Source organism: Papio anubis, chromosome 14 (assembly GCF_008728515.1).
Source record: "Papio anubis isolate 15944 chromosome 14, Panubis1.0, whole genome shotgun sequence".
Classification (NCBI taxonomy): Eukaryota; Metazoa; Chordata; class Mammalia; order Primates; family Cercopithecidae; genus Papio; species Papio anubis.
In genome coordinates, this window is record NC_044989.1 from 9,751,040 (window position 1) to 9,771,529 (window position 20,490).

The window sequence follows — 20,490 nt, forward strand, 5'->3', positions numbered from 1 at the left end:
ACTACGTAGACATATAGAATAAACAGAGTACTTTGACCTGTCTCCCTTGTAAGCCTCAAAATAAATCCATGCTGTCAGCAGGGCGAAGATCACTGTCATTTCTCTCTGCTCTTCCTGCTAATCACCATCCCCTGCCCCTAGCATTGTTGATGGGGAGACTGAGGTTTAGAAAAGTTGTGACTTACTCCAGGTCAAAGAACCATGAGTTCTATCGATTACTATAGTTTTCCTCTATTCTTATAATTTTTTTGGTAGTTTTCTCTCCTCTGTGGCTGTATGATCTACAAGATCATATTGGATTAAACAATTATATTGACGAGTTGAAAAGATTTTTAGTTAGACATGGAAAGAGACTACCTTCCCAGAGAATAATGGAAAATAATCCCTATATGGACTGAAAGAGTGAGGAGTGAGTTTTTATACTTTACTGCATTCAGTTCTGTTGTCTCTCTGACGTCTACATCTTAATCACACACTCACACCAACTGTCTGATGCAGTCCACTTTCTTACATGTTTCTAGATTCTTTGAATTAAAATTAGGAAGAATGGGAGTAGGAGCTGATGAAACTGGAAGTCTGGGTTCAGCTACTATAGTATCATTTTACACATTTATCAATAATTTTTTCCTTAATACACATATTCATCACATTGGAACACGACTGTGTGCCAGGCACTGTGCTAGGTGTTGGCTTTCAGGGGAGGAGCAGGCCTTCTTTGTAGTGGCAAACAAAATATGTGTTCTGTTCTCAAGGAGGTAATCGTCAAGTCTAGGAGAAGCAGACATGTAAGAAGATGATTTCAGTATAATTTAACTGGGGCTACAATATAGGTAGGAACTTAGAGGAGGGAGTGACAGATTTCTCAGGAGAGTCCTGTTAGAGGAGAGAGACAATGACTCCGTCCGTAGTTTCCAAGAACTAGTATATAAATGTTTAGCTATGTCAATGAATGAAAACTCAGATGAACAGTGTATATTATAGTGTGATTTATTTGGTTAATAATCTTGGATTTTATTTCTTTCAGATAAACCATGGTTTGATTTCAGAAAGTGGTACCAAATTATGAAGAAAGCTTTTGATGAGAAAAAACAAAAGTGGGAAGAAGCAAGGGCCAAGTATGTTCTCTTTCCTGGTTTAGATGCACCTGCTTTACTTCTGTGTCTGTTACTTTACATTTGAAAGCTGAAGCTTCATCAGTATACACTGATCTGCATTGTGACTTTTTTTTCTGGAAATATTAGCCCTACGCTCTTAACTTTTCTCTTTTTTATATTACTATTAACCAAACTTTAGATTTGATGTGAATTTCACCAGTGTTTTTATTAATGTCCTCTTTCTGTTCCATGATCCAATGCAGGATACCACAGTATACTTTTTATAATTTAACTTTTTGTAATTTACGTGAGACTTGCCTATATTTCTAATACTCCTCCCTCTTCCCCTTTCTCAAATATTTAGTCATTTCTCGTCTATGCTTCCCAATATTAAAAAGATTACAAATGTTACCTTGCAACACGTGTAATTGGAATGTTCCCCCAAAATAAAGACCCCTGTGAAAGTTAAAACAAAGCAGACAGCAAGTCCATTTGATTCAGCCAGTGTCACTGCCTTTCTTTGAACTGTCATTCTGATGTGGGCTCGTTGTGGTAGAGTAGAGAGAGCATAAGCAGTGCTAGGTTTGAATCCTGTCTGCATTACAAGCTAGCTGTGTGCCCATGGGCGTTACTTAACCTTTTGTTGAGTCTGAGTCTCTATGAGGCTTTGAAGAAAAAGGTAACATCTCTGTATTTAATGTAAATTTACAGTAATACTAATTCGACTCAGTAATTTTATATCCTTTGAGAAAAATCAAGGTTCCCCAAATTAGTTGAAATGAGAATTCGTTCAGCTCCTATTTCTTCATCAGTTAAAAAAACATAATAATGCCCACTTATATACCGTAATTAAGACTCAATTTTCCAGGATGAGAGTAGAACTAGATTATTTTTCCTCTGAATTTCAGAGGGCTTTTAAATAGAACAACAGACTCTTGGAATGGAAAAGGCACTGTGGAGATGATCCTTTCCAAAGCAGGGAAGTGTGACAGGTTCCCTGTTAGTAGGCAGGATCGATGCACAATGAAGAAGAGGGGTGGAGGTGAATTTATCCCAACAGCCCATGGATTTCCAGGAAACCGGGCCCCCTCCTCCTCATCAGAGGAGTGGCTCTTCAGTCAGTGGCTCTCAGTGGGCACAAGAATAGCAGCAGGAATGAGAGTTTGTTATGTGTCTTAGGTCATTCTGGAGAATCGGCCTTCCTTTCTGCGGTGCTAGCTGGGGTTAGTCCTGACAGATCCTGAGGACTGGGTGTTTAGGGGCCATTCCACCCTGGTGTCTCAGTGGTGACAGGGCTTTCCTTACCCGAAGCCAGACACCAGCCTACACTTCAAAACATAGCTCTTGGAGGCCCAGTTCATTATTACAGTGTTATATCAGTTGCACATTTAAGACTTCCTGGCTTTTAGCTACTTTAGGGAATAATTTATCGGCCAAAGAAAGTAAGTCTGGTTATAAAATGGCACTTTCCAGGGAGGTACCAGGCCCCACGGTGGAGGCTGTCGAGGGGACCCCTTTCCAAGGTCCTTCCTCCTAGAGTATGTGCTGAGGGCTGACACCCACGTGCAGTGTGAGTTACTGCTGAGTAATATGCGAAGCACTACCAACTGCTGCTCAGGCACAGAGCTCTGGTGCATAATGGTCACCTGTCGGTTTCACACTTCCCCACCCCCATGTTGACATAAATTTCCAATTTTTCTCTGTTTCTCTGAATATTATCATTCATATTGTCAGATGAAAATTATTAAAACATTTTCTATATCTAAGCATGGGTTCCTATGCATGACATTATGAAAAACACTAATAAACAATAGTTGAAAGCCTAAAACAGCATAAGAGGCTGCTTTGATGACTTCTAGCTGTTACAGAAGACGTTGAGAACATGGAGAAAAATTAAGCCTGTGCAGAAAATCTCTATGCCCTAATTGGTGTATAGTGATATCTCATTGTGGTTTTAATTTGCATGCACCTGCTAATTTTTGCCTTACCTTTTGGATTAGGCAGAAATTTCTTAGATGTGACACTAAAAGCATGATCTATAAAAGAAAAAAATTTGGTAAATTGGACTTCATCAGAAGTAAGAACCTCTGCTCCACAAAAGACACTTAAAAGAATAAGAAGCTACAGACTAGGAGAAATTAAATGTAAATCACATATCTGATAAAATATTTGTATCTAGAGTATGTAAAGAATTATTAGGCAATAAGAAAAAAACTCCATTTTTTTAAATGGGCAAAATATTTGAAAAGACGTTTTACCAAAGATGATATCAAGATGACATGTGAAAAGATGTTTAACATCATTAATAGGGAAATGCAAATTAAAATGACAATGACATATCATTATATACCAATTAGAATGGTTCAAAACAAAACAAAAACAAAAACTGATCATTCCAAGTGTAGGAATTCAAAATGATACAGCTATTTTGAAAAGTTGGCAGTTTCTCAGAGTTAAACATACATTTATTATGTTATCCAGTGTTTTTCACTCCTAGATATTTACCCTAGTGAAATGAAAACAAGCTCACACAAAAATCTGCGTAGGAATGTTTCTAATGGTTTCGTTCATAATTGCCAAAAACTGGCAACAAACCACGTGTTCTTCAACTGGTGACTGGATAAACTGTGTTCTATCCATACAGTGGAATACCATTTAGCAGTACAGACTTCTGATGCATCCAGCAATATGAGTGAATCTTAAATGCATTATGCTACGTGAAAGACTCAAAAGGTTACTTATGCTGATTCCATTTATATAACATTCTGGAAAAGGCTAAAGTATAGGGACAGAAAAACAGACTAGTAGTTGCCTGAGATCAAGGATTGACTGTCAAGGGATGTGGGAGGTATTTTGGAGTGATGGAATTGTTCTGCATAGTAATTGTAGTGAATACACACGTGCAACTGTATGTGTTTGTCAATGCTAGCAGAACTACACTGAAAAGAGTAAATTTTACTGAATGTAAATTATACCTTAATTTTTAAAAATGAGGAAACATGACATGCAGACAGACGAGAGAAGTATATGGATAACATCTAGCTGGAAAACATGGTCTGTGGTGTGTCTCCTTTTGTAGTTTTATGTAATGAGAAAAGGCAGGCAAGGTAAAGTCAATTTTGGAAGAAGCTTTCATTTCAGGTCTCTAAACACTTAGCGTAGTTTTATTTTAGATCACCCTTCCCATTCTTGGAGCATGCCCCCCAAGGACATAATACTGCTCTCTTGATTCACGGCATGATTGCCACTTGTATAGGCATTTACTGTAAACACATGAGAAACTTCTATTTAGATTAGGTATTCACAAGGAATGTTTAGCAGTGAGTGTGCCCAGGGATTGGGATTAGACTGTTTAGGGAAATTCTTTATCCTTTGAGATTTTATTATTTAAGAAAATTAATAGCAAAAAATATATTTTAAAGAATCGCTGACTCATTTACCATAACGTTAAATGACAAACTCTCTGATATATTTTAAATGTGATGTGGTTCACTAAAGTTTAATTTCACATAATTTTCAGGAAACCATCTCCTGTATAACGTTAATTACATCTCTACTGCTACCTAATGATTAGAAAAATTACCTTTCTGTTCTTTTTTTTTTTTTTTTTTTGTGAGACGGAGTTTCACTCTTACTCTTGTTGCCCAGTCTGGAGTGCAATGACACGATCTCAGCTCACCGCAACCTCCGCCTCCCGGGTTCAAGCGATTCTTCTGCCTCAGCCTCCCAAGTAGCTGAGATTACAGGCATGCGCCACCACGCCCGGCTAATTTTGTATTTACTAAAGAGACGGGGTTTCTCCATGTTGGACAGGCTGGTCTCAAACTCCCAACCTCAGGCGATCCTCCCGCCTCAGCCTGCCAAAGTGCTGGGATTACTGGCGTGAACCACCGCACCCAACTCCTTTCTGTTCTTAACATTTAATATCATTGCAGAAATTCAAAATAAAAAGTCAACATCTGTTTTATATATAGTCATGATTTTACTGACTTGATCAAGTATTTTTAAAAATTCTTGAAAAAAATCAGTTCTTAAATTGGTTAAAATGATTATTTGCTAAATGATATTACTAAAATATTGTTAAAAATGTGTACTTTTATATACGTATTACTTCCTAGTATTAAAAATAAATGGTGAGAAATTATTACAGATACTACAGATGTTTAAAATATTTGTATTTCTGGCTTCCTATTTTTAATCTTTTTTTCTGGAAAGTTCACAGATATTTCTTGAGTATCTGCTAGCCAGCCACTTTGTCAAGTACTAAATAATAATTCTAATTATTGTATAGGATTTAAAGAACCCATATATACATTATCTTATTCCTCAGAATAACCCTGTGAAAGTAGAGGATGAGTTTAGAGATGCTAAATTCATTTCTTTGTTCATTTATTCATCCAGTTATTCTTCAACAAATGTTTAAATGAGTTCCTACTATCTACCATTCCCTGACAACACTAGGGGCATAAGGATGGCTGAGACAGTCTCTGCCTTTGAGAGCCTCCATAATTTGTCGTTCAAATTATGCTAGCTCTACCACTAGAAAGTGGTGGGCCAGGTCTTCTGATTCAGTACTCTTTCTTGTTGCCACAGTGTCTTTCAAAATAAGAAAATGGCCTGGGATCAAGAAGAAGGTGGATTTTTTTTTTTATTATTGTAAGTTATGAAAGTCCTCTGCACTAGGGAACACAGAAATAATGAAAATGAGACTAAGAATGAACAGTGTTATCTTTGTTGCGGAGCTGCAGTGTCTCCTTGGCAAAGTTTAGCAACAACCACTAGAACCAGAAATAGAACATGTCACTTCCTTTTGGAGTCTAGAACTGATCACCCTAATCTGTAGGAACCTTAGGTGGCTCTTAGTGTTTGTCCTGGAGGGAACCCCAAGAGCCAGAGCAATCCAGGATCCCCATTTTACATGGGGATCTCCCTGGCTGCCCTTCCCTTGGCAAGAATAGGCTGAGTCAGAACAGGGACTGTTGGGACTGTGTCATCCTGGAATCCAGTCTCTTCCTCTCCTTTACGCCAGGAGTAGAATAGATTTCCTGGCATCAGGTGCCAGAGAGATGCATTTACTGTTCACTCTGTGTAAGTTATTCAGAAGTACTACTAACAACTCTCAGCAAAAAGGCATTGGGGCAAAGGCAATGAGGAACAGTTGTTTTGAGGTGGCTTCACTTTATGAGAATGAGCAGCAAGGGAAATTTATGGTGAAGGAAACTGTTTCTATGTTTTTTGTATAATTAATAGCTTCTTCAAGATGTCACGGCATCTGGACAGCTTTTGAGAGGAGCACACCATTCTCTTGGCCTGGGCTCTCGGTCAGTGCTTCCTTCTAGGGCCGAAGTTCAATAGACAATATAGACATGTGCCAATAAGCCATTCTAAGCCAGAACTGTAACGAAATATCGGAAATCTCAGATAGTGCTTCAGACAATGTGTTTATGTCCGTTTCATCTCCATCCTGCTCCAGCTGTTTCTTTACCATGTACAGGTACCTGTGGAAAAGTGAAAAGCCACTCTACTACTCGTTTGTCGACAAACCAGTAGCATATAAAAAAAGAGGTGAGTCCAGTTTTGTCTTAATACCAAGTAGCAACACAATTGTAGAAAAATTAAATATCTGGACTTGAAATGTTGAATGCTTAAGTTTTTTACTTTTTTTAAACAAATGTTCCGGGGCACGTATACATCCAAAGGAGCATCATGCTCTGCAAGCAATCTCTGCAGGAATCTACTTCAGGAACATGCCGTTCTTCAAAACAGAGCCTCAGTTCCTGCCAAAATCTAAAATCCTAAATCGTTCTGATTTTGGGAATTCTTTGCTTATAGAATTCTTTTTGGATTGTACATTCTTTTTGAAGTAGTTTTCCACATGCACCTCATCCAGTTTCATTTTCTCTTAAAGTTATCCTGTTACATTACGGTGGTACATTTGCCAAAACTAAGGAACCAATATTGGTACATTCTTATCAAGTAAATTCCAGGCTTTATTTGTGATTTAATATAACTTGTTATTTTGTTTCCTTTTTTTCTCCATTTCCAGAAATGGTGGTGAATCTGCAGAAACAATTTAGCACACTGGTTGATTCAACAGCAACTGCTGGAAAAAAAAGCCCTTCAAGTTTTCAGTTCAACTGGACTGAAGAAGACACTGATAGAACATGTTTCCATGGACACAGCCTTCAGGGAGTCCTGAAAGAGAAAGGCCAATCACTGCTAACTAAGAATTCATTATATTGGCTTAGTACACAGAAATTCTGCAGATGGTAATCAATGCTTTTAGAAAAAGTCACATATAACTGAAGCAGTTGCCTATATAAGAGCCAGATAGGTTTTCTGTTGGAATTAGAAGCTGGTGAGCTTAAAGAAACGAAAATCAGAATTATACATTGAGTCTTGTGTAAGAGTTCTAGGAAAGCTGGTAAAAATCAAGAAAGAGGATACAAGGCAATTAGCACAACTGTTGCCTCTAGCTAAATTAACCTGCAGTGCGGCAGGCAGGCAATAGAAGTGGCTGTAACTGCTGATCAGGAGAATGCGCTGTATTTTTTAGTACATGTCACTTCTCTGAGTCAGTTACCTTTTTCATGTCTTTCTGCCTCTTAATACTTCCTTAAGTATTTCCTAAAAATAAGGATATTCTCTTAAGTGACCACCGTACAGTTATCAAACTCAGGAAACTTAATATTGATACGATACTTTTATCTCACCCACAGTCCATATTCCAGTTTTCTCATTAGACCCCCAGTGTCCTTTTATAGCAGGATCAAGTTCAGGAGTAGGTATAGCATTGATTGATTTTATCTCTTCAGTCTCCTTTAATCAGATTGTCCCTCAGCCTTTCTTTGTCTTTCATGACATTGACCTGTATTTTTCAGAAATGTCAGTGGTGTTATACATGACATTGACCTGTATTTTTCAGAAATGTCAGTGGTGTTATACAATGTTTCTGAGTATGGTTGTGATGGTTCCTCATATTTAGATTCAGGTTCTGCATCCATGGCAGCTTATGTCGTGATCCGTACCTTTGTGCTTTTTCACAGGGCATGAGGGTGGATTGTGGATGATCTCAGATTTAATACTGCAGTATAACGCAGTGAGTGATACATAGAGCTTAGTATAGTCAGTGATGAAAATGCTGAGTTTTTTTCTCTGCATGAAGTATAAAACTAAATTCTGATTGTATGAAGTTTCAGTGATACCATGACTTTAGACACCAAACTTATCTGTCAACCTATCCTGTTCTAGACCAGAGCCTAGAACTGCAGAGCAAGCAAAAAAGGCTTCAGCTGGGCAGTAAAAATGCCACAGAGACCGTAACTAAAACTCAGCCTCTTTCCTCAGAGAGCCCCTTAGCCCCTTGCTCAGAGCCCCTGACTCTGCCCTTAGGCTGAGTTGTCTGATTTCCAAACCCCTCATCATCAAAGAAACAAAACCAGAGGTCCGAGAAGCACTCTGCTGATAGACATCTTGACGGTAAACATAAATGACACCCTTTGACAACGATAGGGGAGCCAGCATCATAATCCAAAGCAGACAGAGCTCCAGTCGCAGAGCCTGAAGTTCATGGCTCCGTGCCACTAAATAAGGGGACCACATCCCTGCTTCAGCACAGCGCATGTCCCAAGACGCTGTGTGCCTTCGTGGTGGGTTTTAATAGCATGTTTTCTACTGTTTCTACAATAAAAACAGGCGACTGTAAAGGCTAAAATATGCTGAATATGCTCTAAGACAACCATCAAAAATGGTTACAATGAAAAGCGATGCTTTTGAGAGCAGATATTTAGCTATGTAGAGAATTTCGTTAGGCAGAAGGACTCATTTCTGAGAGTTCAGAAGAAACAAAACGTTTGCTGTAAAATTGTGAAAACACTCAGAGCTTGGGAACTAAGCAGAGAAAGGCCACAAGAGTACTTCAGGTATGGGAGGCTGTTGATTCTTCCTAGCTGAGGCAGAGTTAACAATTTCAATGAATTGAAATGCCCTTTCTATTCCCAGTTGTTATAATAGTTGGCTGGGTCAGAAGACCTGACTTCTTGTAGGTGGCCATGACCTCCCTGGGAGTTCCATAGATGAGGCAGAGCAGTGGTCTTTAGTTGTATTCCACAGGAAATGGAGGTGCTTTGGCTGCCCCACAAAAATTTGATTTGAATTTGTAAAATATTATTTTTAACTATTTTTTTAAACTATAGTGAAAAAACAGTACTCAGGCCGGGCAGGGTGGCTCATATCTGTAATCCCGGCGCTTTGGGAGGCTGAGGCAGGCGGATCACGAAGTCAGGAGATTGAGACCATCCTGGCCAACATGGTGAAACCCCGTCTCTACTAAAATACAAAAAATTAGCCGGGCGTGGTGGTGCATGCCTGTAGTCCCAGCTACTCAGAAGGCTGAGGCAGGGTAATCACTTGAACTCGGGAGTTGGAGGTTGCCGTGGGCCGAGACTGCACCACTGCACTCCAGCCTGGTGACAGAGCGAGACTTAGTCTCAAAAAAAAAGTACTCAAATATGTCATATGCTTAGCTTAGGCAGGTGTGGTGGCACATATCTGTAGTCCTGGCGACTTGAAAGGCTGAGGTGGGAGAATCACTTGAGGCCAGGAGTTTGAGGCTGTGATGTGCAATGATTGTGACTGTGTGTAGCCACTGCACTCCAGCCTGGGCATAGTAAGACCCTGTCTCTTAAAAATATATATCTCTAAGCCGGGTGTGGTGGGTGGCTCATGCCTGTAATCCCAGCACTTTGAGAGGCCAATGCAGGTGGATCGGAATTCAAGACCAGCCTGGCCAACATGGTGAATCACCATCTCTACTAAAAATACAAAAATCAGCCAGGTATGGAGGGGCATGCCTGTAATCCCAGCTACTTGGGAGACTGAGGCATAAGAATCGCTTGAACCTGGGAGATGGAAGTTGCAGTGAGCTGAGATCTCACCACTGCACTCCAGCCTGGGTGACAGAGTGAGACTCCATCTCGAAAAAAAAAAAATATATATATATATATAAAAACAAGAGGCCAACATTTTTGTGAGAATTACTGTAAATGGCTTATTTTTTATCTTTATTAAACCAATCAATGAACAAACATTTGAGGCCTTTATATTTCCTACTAGTAATAAAGCATTTGGTTTACTGTATAGTATTAAAATAGCCTTAAGATTCTGAGTAAATACAAAAAAAATTAAAGGACTGTAGAGGAAGTGAACATTTTTGAGCCCTTGCTGTGTGCCAAGAATTGGGTTAAGTGTTTAATATACATTCTTATTTAATCTTGTCTACTCTGTCAAGTGTAAGTACTGTTGGCCGGGCGCAGTGGCTCACACCTGTAATCCCAGCACTTTGGAAAGCCGAGGCAGGCAGATTACGAGGTCAGGAGATCGAGACCATCATGGCTAACATGGTGAAACCCCGTCTCTACTAAAAATGCAAAATATTAGCCGGGCATAGTAGCGGGCGCCTGTAGTCCCAGCTACTCGGGAGGCTGAAGCAGGAGAATGGCGTGAACCCAGGAGGCAGAGCTTGCAGTGAGCCGAGATTGTGCCACTGCACTCCAGCCTGGGTGACAGAGTGAGACTCCGTCTCAAAAAAAAAAAAAAAAAAAAAAAGTGTAAGTACTGTTATTTTTTTCCTGTTTTACAGATGAGAGAACCAAGAGTAGTTATCCATAGTCACAGCTGATGGGTGGCAGAGGGTTTTGTTTGGTTGGTTGATTGGTTTTGGGGTTTTTTGTTTTGGGGTGTTTGTTTTTTTGAGACAGAAGCTTGTTCTGTCACCCATGCTGGAGTGCAGTGACACAGTCTTGGCTCACTGCAGCCTCCCCGGTTCAAACAATTCTTGTGCCTCAGCCTCCCAACTGCCTGCTACTACAGACATGCGCTACCACCCTGGCTAATTTTTGTATTTTTAGTAGAGACGGGTTTCATCATGTTGGTCAGACTGGTCTCAAACTCCTGATCTTGTGATCTGCCCACCTTGGCCTTCCAAAGTGCTGGGATTACAGGCATGAGCCACTGTTCCTAGACAAGTGGCAGAGTTTTGCAGTGCAAACACAGACATTAAGGAATTTAGGGCCATATATGTTATGTAAGTCATAATATCTCAATGTTTATAGCTTCTATATGTTATTTCTTTACTTGCTTTTTAAAGTTGATAATGGGGAATTTCTGGTATACTCAGAAGTAGAGTAGTATAAAGAACCCCCCTGTCTCTGTCACCCAACCTCAGCAACTGTGACATGGCAAGACTTGCTTCACCCAGGCTCCAGCTTACTCTACCCCTCTACCCCCCATTATTTGGAAGCAGATCTCAAACATCATATTTTTTAAAGTAAAACCGTAATACCATTAATCAGATATAAAAAATTAATAGTAATTTCTTAATATTATCCAACATGCAGTCAGTGGTTAGATTTTCCTAATTGTCATATAATTTTTTAAATGAGTTTAACTCAGAATCCAAACCAGGCCCATATATTGCAAGTGGTTGACATGGCTTGTAAGTGTTTCAATTCTTCAGAACCCCCCTCTTTATCTCTCTTTTTTCTTCTTACAATGTACTTATTGAGTAATCCTGGTCATGTGTCCCATACAATTTCTCATAGTCCGAATTTTGCATATAGACAGTGCCATGTGATGCCATTTAACCTCTTCCTCTGTCCCTGGATAGCCTATATGTTGGTGTAGTTAGAGTTTGAGATTGGCAGTTATGGCCGGGTGCAGTGGTTCATGCCTGTAATCTCAACACTTTGGGAGGCCAAGGTGGGTAGATCACCTGAGGTCAGGAGTTCGAGACCAGACTGGCCAACATGGTGAAACCCCGTTTCTACTAAAAATACAAAAATTAGCCAGGCATGGTGGTGCATGTCTATAGTCCCAGGTACTTGGGAGGCTGAGGCAGGAGAATCGCTTGAATCCGGAAGGCAGAGGTTGCAGTCAGCAGGGTGAGACTCTGTCTCAAAAAAAAAAAGAGATTGGCAATTAGCATTAGTTAGAGATTTGATCAGATTCAGGTTTAACTTTTTTTTTTTTTTTTAATACTTTAAGTTTTAGGGTACATGTGCACAACGTACAGGTTTGTTACATAGGTATCCGTGTGCCATGTTGGTTTGCTGCACCCATCAACTGGTCATTTACATTAGGTATTTCTCCTAATGTTATCCCTCCCTCTGCGCCCCACCCCATGACAGGCCCTAGTGTGTGATGTTCCCCGCCCTGTGTCCATGTGTTCTCATTGTTCAATTCCCGCTTATGAGTGAGAACATGTGGTGTATGGTTTTCTGTCCTTGTGGTAGTTTGCTGTTTCAGCTTCATCCATGTCCCTACAAAGGACATGAACTCATCCTTTTTTATGGCTGCATAGTATTCCATGGTGTATATGTGCCACATTTTCTTAATCCAGTCTAACATTGGAGGACATTTGGGTTGGTTCCAAGTTTTTGCTATTGTGAATAGTGCCGCAGCAAACATATGTGTGCATGTGTCTTTATAGTAGCATGATTTATAATCCTTTGGGTATATTCCCAGTAATGGGATCACTAGCTCAAATGGTATTTCTAGTTCTAGATCCTTGAGGAATTGCCACATTGTTTTCCACAATGGTTGAACTAGTTTACACTCCCACCAACAGTGTAAAAGCGTTCCTGTTTCTCCACATCCTCTCCAGCATCTGTTGTTTCCTGACTTTAATGATCGCCATTCTAGCTGGTGTGAGATGGTATCTCATTGTGGTTTTGATTTGCATTTCTCTGATGACCAGTGAGTTTCTTGTGTCTGTTGGCTGCATAAATGTCTTCTTTTGAGAAGTGTCTGTTCATATCATTTGCTCACTTTTTGATGGGGTTGTTTGTTTTTTTTCTTGTAAATTTGTTTAAGTTCTTTGTAGATTCCAGATATTAGCACTTTGTCAGATGGGTAGATTGAAAACAGTTTCTCCCATTATGCAGGTTGTTCATTCTGATGGTAGTTTCTTTTGCTGTGTAGAAGCCCTTTAGTTTAATTAGATCCCATTTGTCTATTGGCTTTTGTTGCCATTGCTTTTGGTGTTTTAGACATGAAGTCCTTGCCCGTGCCTATGTCCTGAATGGTATTGCCTAGGTTTTCTTCTAGGGTTTTTATGGTTTTAGGTCTAACATTTAAGTTTTTAACCCATCTTGAAATAATTTTTGTGTAAGGTGTAAGCAAGGAATCCAGTTTCAGCTTTCTACATATGGCTAGCCAGTTTTCCCAGCACCGTTTATTAAATAGGGAATCTTTTCCCCATTTCTTGTTTTTGTCAGTTTTGTCAAAGATGAGATGGTTGTAGATGTGTGGTATTATTTCTGAGGCCTCTGTTCTGTTCCATTGGTCTATATCTCTGTTTTGGCACCAGTACCATGTTGTTTTGGTTATTGTAGCCTTATAGTATAGTTTGAAGTCAGGTAGCATAATGCCCCCAGCTTTGTTCTTTTTGCTTAGGATTGTTTTGGCACTGCAGGCTCTTTTTTGATTCCATATGAATTTCAGTTTTTTCCAATTCTGTGAAGAAAATCATTGGTAGCTTGATGGGGATGGCATTGAATCTATAAATTACCTTAAGCAGTATGGCCATTTTCACGATACTGATTCTTCCTATCCATGAGTGTGGAATGTTCTTCTGTTTGTTTGTGTCCTCTTTTATTTCGTTGAGCAGTGGTTTGTAGTTCTCCTTGAAGAGGTCCTTCACATCCTTCACATCCCTTGTAAGTTGGATTTCTAGGTATTTTATTCTTTTTGTAGCAGTTGTGAATGGGAGTTCACTCATTATTTGGCTGTTTGTATGTTATTGGTGTATAGGAATGCTTGTGATTTTTGCCCATTGATTTTGTATCCTGAGACTTTGCTGAAGTTGCTTATCAGCTTAAGGAGATTTTGGGCTGAGACGATGGGGTTTTCTGAGTATACAATCATGTCATCTGCAAACAGGGACAATATGACTTCCTCTTTTCCTAATTGAATACCTTTTATTGCTTTCTCTTGCCTGATTGCCCTGGCCAGAACTTCCAACACTATGTTGAATAGGAGTGGTGAGAGAGGGCATCCCTGTCTTGTGCCAGTTTTCAAAGGGAATGCTTCCAGTTTTTGTCCATTCAATATTATATTGGCTGTGGGTTTCTCATAAATAGCTCTTACTGTTTTGAGATACATTCCATCAGTACCTAGTTTACTGAGAGTTTTTTGCATGAAGAGCTGTTGAATTTTGTTGAAGGCCTTTTCCGCATCTGTTGAGATAATCATATGGTTTTGTCGTTGGTTCTGTTTATGTGATGGATTACGTTTATTGATTTGCGTATGTTGAACCAGCCTTGCATCCCAGGCATGAAGCCAACTTGAACGCGGCAGATAAGCTTTTTGATGTGCTGCTGGATTCAGTTTTCCAGTATTTTATTGAGGATTTTTGCATCGATGTTAATCAAGGATATTGATCTAAAATTCTCTTTTTTGTTGTTGTGTCTCTGCCAGGCTTTGGTATCATGATGATGCTGGCCTCATAAAATGAGTTAGGAAGGATTCCCTCTTTTTTCTATTGATTGGAATAGTTTCAGAAGGAATGGTACCAGCTCCTCTTTGTACCTCTGGTAGAATTCAGCTGTGAATCCATCTGGTCCTGGACTGTTTTTGGTTGGTAGCCTATTAATTATTGCCTCAGTTTCAGAGCCTGTTATTGGTCTATTCAGAGATTCAACTTCTTCCTGGTTTAGTCTTGGAAGGGTGTATGTGTCTGGGAATTTATCCATTTCTTCTAGATGTTCTAGTTTATCTGCATAAAGATGTTTATATTATTCTCTGATGGTAGTTTGTATTTCTGTGGAATAGGTGGTGATACCCCTTTATCATTGCATCTGTTTTATTCTTTTCTCTTTTCTTATTTATTAGTCTTGCTAGTGGTCTATCAATTTTGGTGATCTTTTCAAAAAACCAGCTCCTGGATTCATTGATTTTTTTTTTTTAAGGGTGTTTTGGTTTTTGTGTCTCTATCTCCTTCAGTTCTGCTCTGATCTTAGTTATCTTCTGCCAGCTTTTGAATGTGTTTTCTCGTGCTTCTGTAGTTCTTTTAATTGTGATGTTAGGGTGTCAATTTTAGATCTCTCCTGCTTCCTCTTGTGGGCATTTAGTGCTATAAATTTCCCTCTACACACTGCTTTAAATGTGTCCCAGAGATTCTGGTACGTTGTGTCTTTGTTCTCATTGGTTTTAAAGAACATCTTTATTTCTGCCTTCATTTCGTTATTTACCCAGTAATAACTCAGGAGCAGGTTGTTCAATTTCCAAGTAGTTGTGCGGTTTTGAGTGAGTTTCTTAATCCTGAGTTCTAATTTGATTGCACTGTGGTCTGAGAGACAGTTTGTTGTGATTTCTGTTCTTTTACATTTGCTGAGGAGTGCTTTACTTCCAACTATGTGGTCAATTTTGGAGTAAGTGCAATGTGGTGCTGAGAAGAATGTATGTTCTGTTGATTTGCGGTGGAGAGTTCTGTAGATGTCTATTAGGTCCACTTGGTGCAGAGCTGAGTTCAAGTCCTGGATATCCTTGTTAACTTTCTGTCTCGTTGATCTGTCTAATATTGACAGTGGAGTGTTAAAGTCTCCCATTATTACTGTATGGGAGTCTAAGTCTCTTTGCAGGTCTCTAAGGACTTGCTTTATAAATCTGGGTGCTCCTGTATTGGGTGCATATATATTTAGGATAGTTAGCTCTTCTTGTTGAATCTATCCCTTTACCGTTATGTAATGGCCTTCTTTGTCTCTCTTGGTCTTTGTTGTTTTAAAGCCTGTTTTAACAGAGAATAGGATTGCAACCCATGCTATTTTTGCTTTTCATTTGCTTGGTAGATCTTCCTCCATCCGTTTATTTGAGCCTATGTGTGTCTCTGCACATGAGATGGGTCTCCCGAATACAGCACACTGATGGGTCTTGACTCTATCCAATTTGCCAGTCTGTGTCTTTTAATTGGGGCACTTAGTCCATTTACATTTAAGGTTAATATTGTTATGTGTGAATTTGATCCTGTCATTATGATGTTAGCTGGTTATTTTGCCTGTTAGTTGATGCAGTTTCTCCCTAGCATCGATGGTCTTTACATTTTGGTATGTTTTTGCAGTGGCTGGTACCAGTTGTTCCTTTCCGTGTTTGGTGCTTCCTTCAGGAGTTCTTGTAAGGCAGGCCTGGTGGTGACAAAATCTCTCAGCATTTGCTTGTCTGTAAAGGATTTTATTTCTCCTTCACTTGTGAAGCTTAGTTTGGCTGGATATGAAATTCTGGGTTGAAAATTCTTTTCTTTAAGAATTTTGAATATTGGCCCCCACTCTTTTCTGGCTTGTAGAGTTTCTGCTGAGAGATTCGCTATTAGTCTGATGGGCTTCCCTTTTTGGGTAACCTGACCTTTCTCTCTGGCTGCCCTTAACGTTTTTTCCTTCATTTCAGCCTTGGTGAATCTGACAATTATGTGTCTTGGAGTTGCTCTTCTCAAGGAGTGGTGTTCTCTGTATTTCCTGAATTCTCCCTGTCACTTTCAGGTACACTAATCAAACGTAGACTTTTCACATAGTCCCATATTTCTTGGAGGCTTTGTTTGTTTCTTTTTACTCTTTTTTTCTCTAAACTTCTCTTCTCACTTTATTTCATTAATTTGATCTTCAATCACTGATACTCTTTCTTCCACTTGATAGAATCGGCTACTGAAGCTTGTGCATGCATCACATAGTTCTCGTGCCGTGGTTTTCAGCTCCATCAGGTCTTTTAAGGTCTTCTCTGCACTGTTTATTCTAGTTAACCATTTGTCTAATCTTTTTTCAAGGTTTTTAGCTTCCTTGCGATGGGTTCGAACATCCTCCTTTAGCTCAGAGAAGTTTGTTATTACCGACCTTCTGAAGCCTACTTCTGTCAGCTCGTCAAAGTCATTCTCCGTCCAGCTTTGTTCCGTTGCTGGCGAGGAGCTGCAATCCTTTGAAGGAGAGGAGGTGCTCTGGTTTTTAGAATTTTCAGCTTTTCTGCTCTGGTTTCTCCCCGTCTTTGTGGTTTTATCTACCTTTGGTCTTTGATGTTGGTGACCTACAGATGGGGTTTTGGTGTGGATGTCCTTTTTGTTGATGTTGATGCTATTCCTTTCTGTTAGTTTTCCTTCTAACAGTCTGGTCCCTCAGCTGCAGGTCTGTTGGATTTTGCTGGAGGTCCTCTCCAGACCCTGTTTGCCTGGGTATCACCAGTGGAGGCTGCAGAACAGCAAATACTGCTGCCTGATCCTTCCTCTGGAAGCTTTGTCCCAGAGGGGCACCCACCTGTATGAGGTGTCAGTTGGCCCCTGCTGGGAGGTGTCTCACAGTTAGGCTACATGGGGGTCAGGGACCCACTTGAGGAGGCAGTCTGTCTATCCTGAGCTCAAATGCCATGCTGGGAGAACCACTGCTTTCTTCAGAGCTGTCGGACAGGGACGTTTAAGTCTGCAGAAGTTTCTGCTGTCTTTTGTTCAGCTACGCACTGCCCCCAGAGGTGGAGTTTACAGAGGCAGCAAGTCTTGCTGAGCTGCGGTGGGCTCTGCCCAGTTCAAGCTTCCTAGCTGCTTTGTTTACCTACTTAAGCCTCAGCAATAGCAGACGCCCCTCCAGCTGCCAGGCTGCTGCCTCACAGGTTGATCTCAGACTGCTGCACGAGCAGTGAGCAAGGCTCTATGGGCAAGGGACCAGCTGAGCCAGGCTCAGGATATAATCTCCTGGTGTGCTGTTTGGTAAGACCGTTGGAAAAGTGCAGTATTTGGGCGGGAGTGTCCTTATTTTACAGGTGTAGTCTGTCACAGCTTCCCCTGGCTAGGAAAGGGAAATCCCTTCCCAGGTGAGACGATGCCCCACCCTGATTCGGCTTGCCCTCTGTGGGCTGCACCCACTGTCCAACCAGTCCCAATGAGATGAACTAGGTACCTCAGTTGGAAATGCAGATATCACCTGTCTTCTGCATCGATCATGCTGGGAGCTGCAGACCAGAGCTGTTCCTATTTGGCCATTTTGGAATGGAAGGCTTTACTATTTTAAAATAAGGGAAATTGCTTGGTAAACTCTTCTCCTACAGTACATATAGTATTGCAAGCTACATTATAAAGTCTAGTGTCTTATGTTGGGTGGAAGTCGGGGATTATTTGTTTTCTTTAGTTTGTTTTAGAAATATGTTCAGAATATCTCCTTGTATGCTTTTGTTTGCCTTGACCATGGTAAGAAGGTGGAGTGGTGCCACATCTGGAGTGAAGAAACTTCGAGCAGAGAGTTGAAGGACCAGCTCCTAGCACCACCTGTGGCCCTTGTGTGGTGGCCGTGGACAGTGTGAACATGTTTTCCTTTGTGCAGTTAAGGAGTTACCAAATTCTTCTAGGTTTCCTTCCAGCTCAGGGTCCTGTTTTAAGCCTAACCATATATATTTGTTATTTGGGGAGATGTTCAGGGGTTAGTGTGTGCCTTTCTTGGTTACCATCTAAAGAGAAATTCTTTTTTCTTTTTCCCTTCTAGCTATTGTACACACGTGACAACCTATGAAGAATCAAATTTTTCTCTGAGTTATCAGTTTATACTAAATCTCTTCTCCTTCCTGCTCAGAATAAAGACTTCCCTTCTCCATGAAGAAGTGAGCTTAGTTGAGAAGAAACTTTTCGAGAAAAAATATAGTGTAACAAAAAAGAAATCAAGATCCAAGAAAGCAAGACGACATTGAGAAAATGAAATAGAAACTTTCTGGAAAAATATTTTAATATTGATATAACATCAGATTTTAATATAACATTCCAGAGAATTGTGGAAAATACTGCGTATATATGTATATGCTCTGACACATATTTACATATATGTCAAGTGTGCTTAGAAAATTGTATATTATAAAGCAAGTGAGCTTTGTTTGATTTTATTTTTCAGAGTATGAATATTCTAAGAGAAAGTTAAAACAACAGTAAATTATATGATTGTATTTATTTATTTTTTTTTTTTTTTTTTTGAGACAGAGTCTTGCTCTGTCGCCCAGGCTGGAGTGCAGTGACACGATCTTGGCTTACTGCAAGCTCCACTTCCCAGGTTCATGCCATTCTCCTGCCTCAGCCTCCCAAGTAGCTGGGACTACAGGTGCCCGCCACCACGCTAATTTTTTTGTTTGTTTTTAGTAGAGACGGGGTTTCACCATGTTAGCCAGGATGGTCTTGATTTCCTGACCTAGTGATCCATCCACCTCGGCCTCCCAAAGTGCTGGGATTATAGGTGTGAGTCACCGTGCCCGGCCAGTAAATTGTATAGTTGTATCCAGAAATGTATACTCGTTGTATTTTAAAGCTAAATTTATTTTTTAAAGTAGATCTCTTCCTTATTCTTTACACCCCAGAGTAAATCCCAGATGGATCAAAGATCTAAACGTAATCTTTCATATTTAAAAATATAAAAGTATTAGTAGAAAACAAATATGAATGTTTTGCTCTTGGAATGGCATAGTCAATTTTTGCAGCATATGATGGACAAAGGAATAATTTCTTTAATGTGTCAATAGCTCTTGCAAAGCAAAAGGAAAAAAGCAAACTGAATAAGGGATATGAAAAATTATTTTTCTGAAGGTCAAGCCAAAAAACATGATAGGATACTCTACCTCACTCATACTCAAGAAATACAAATTGAAGCAAATACTGTTTCCCACATATTGGATTGGCAAAGATTATAAAGATGTATAAAACCTGGTAAGGACATTGGAAAATCAGGCATTCTTGTTCTGAGTTCATTTATGCATGCAACAGATAGCAACTCCTGTGTTCCAGACACGTTCTAAGCACTGGGAATACAGCACTGAACGAGACCCCCACCTTTAAAGGTCGTAGGTTCCAACTGGGTGGAGGCTGATAGTAAAAAATATATATAATGTTTTGGGGAACTCAGTACAATGAAGAAAAAGCAAGAAAAGAGATAAATGATAAGGTAGGCCATTTTATAAAGGGCGGCTGAGGGAGGATCCTCTGGGGCAGTGGCATTAGAGCAGAGAGCAACTTGCATGGAACACAGTAGCGTGAGCAGCCATGCAGCCCATCCAGGAGGAGATCAGCACAGGCAGAGGAAAGATGTGCAGAGGCTGTGAGCAGGGGCATGCTGGGTGCAGTCAAGGACTGGCAAGCTGTCCAGAGTGGCTGGAGCAGTGTGGTTGAAGGGGAGGAGAGCAGATGAGCAGATGGGCAGATGGGATGGTAGAGGTTGCTCTGAGGTCATGGGTAGGATGACCTTACCATGGTTGGCTTTTATCTCAAATGTTACAGGAAACCATTCGAAATTTTTAAACAAAAGAATGATGTGATCCAACCTATATCATAAAAGTATCACTGACTATTCTGATGAGTACACTGTAGTGGGGATGTGGGCAGTGGTTAGAGAGTTCA

General features: G+C 40.1%; 1 protein-coding gene across 4 annotated transcripts in view; it reads left to right on the forward strand.

Moving 5' to 3' along the window:
• TAF1B (TATA-box binding protein associated factor, RNA polymerase I subunit B) overlaps positions 1-18,987 on the forward strand; it is an 83,562-nt gene extending 64,575 nt beyond the window's left edge. For all 4 annotated transcript variants that reach the window (XM_009183665.4, XM_021924565.2, XM_017947278.3 and 1 more), the window contains exons 12-15: positions 1,025-1,115; positions 6,589-6,659; positions 7,141-7,363; positions 18,602-18,987. In XM_009183665.4, the coding sequence (XP_009181929.2) occupies positions 1,025-1,115; positions 6,589-6,659; positions 7,141-7,363; positions 18,602-18,803 (587 nt within the window). In that variant the 3' untranslated portion in view covers positions 18,804-18,987. The remainder of the gene's footprint in view (positions 1-1,024; positions 1,116-6,588; positions 6,660-7,140; positions 7,364-18,601) is intronic.
• Positions 18,988-20,490: the final 1,503 nt, after the last annotated feature.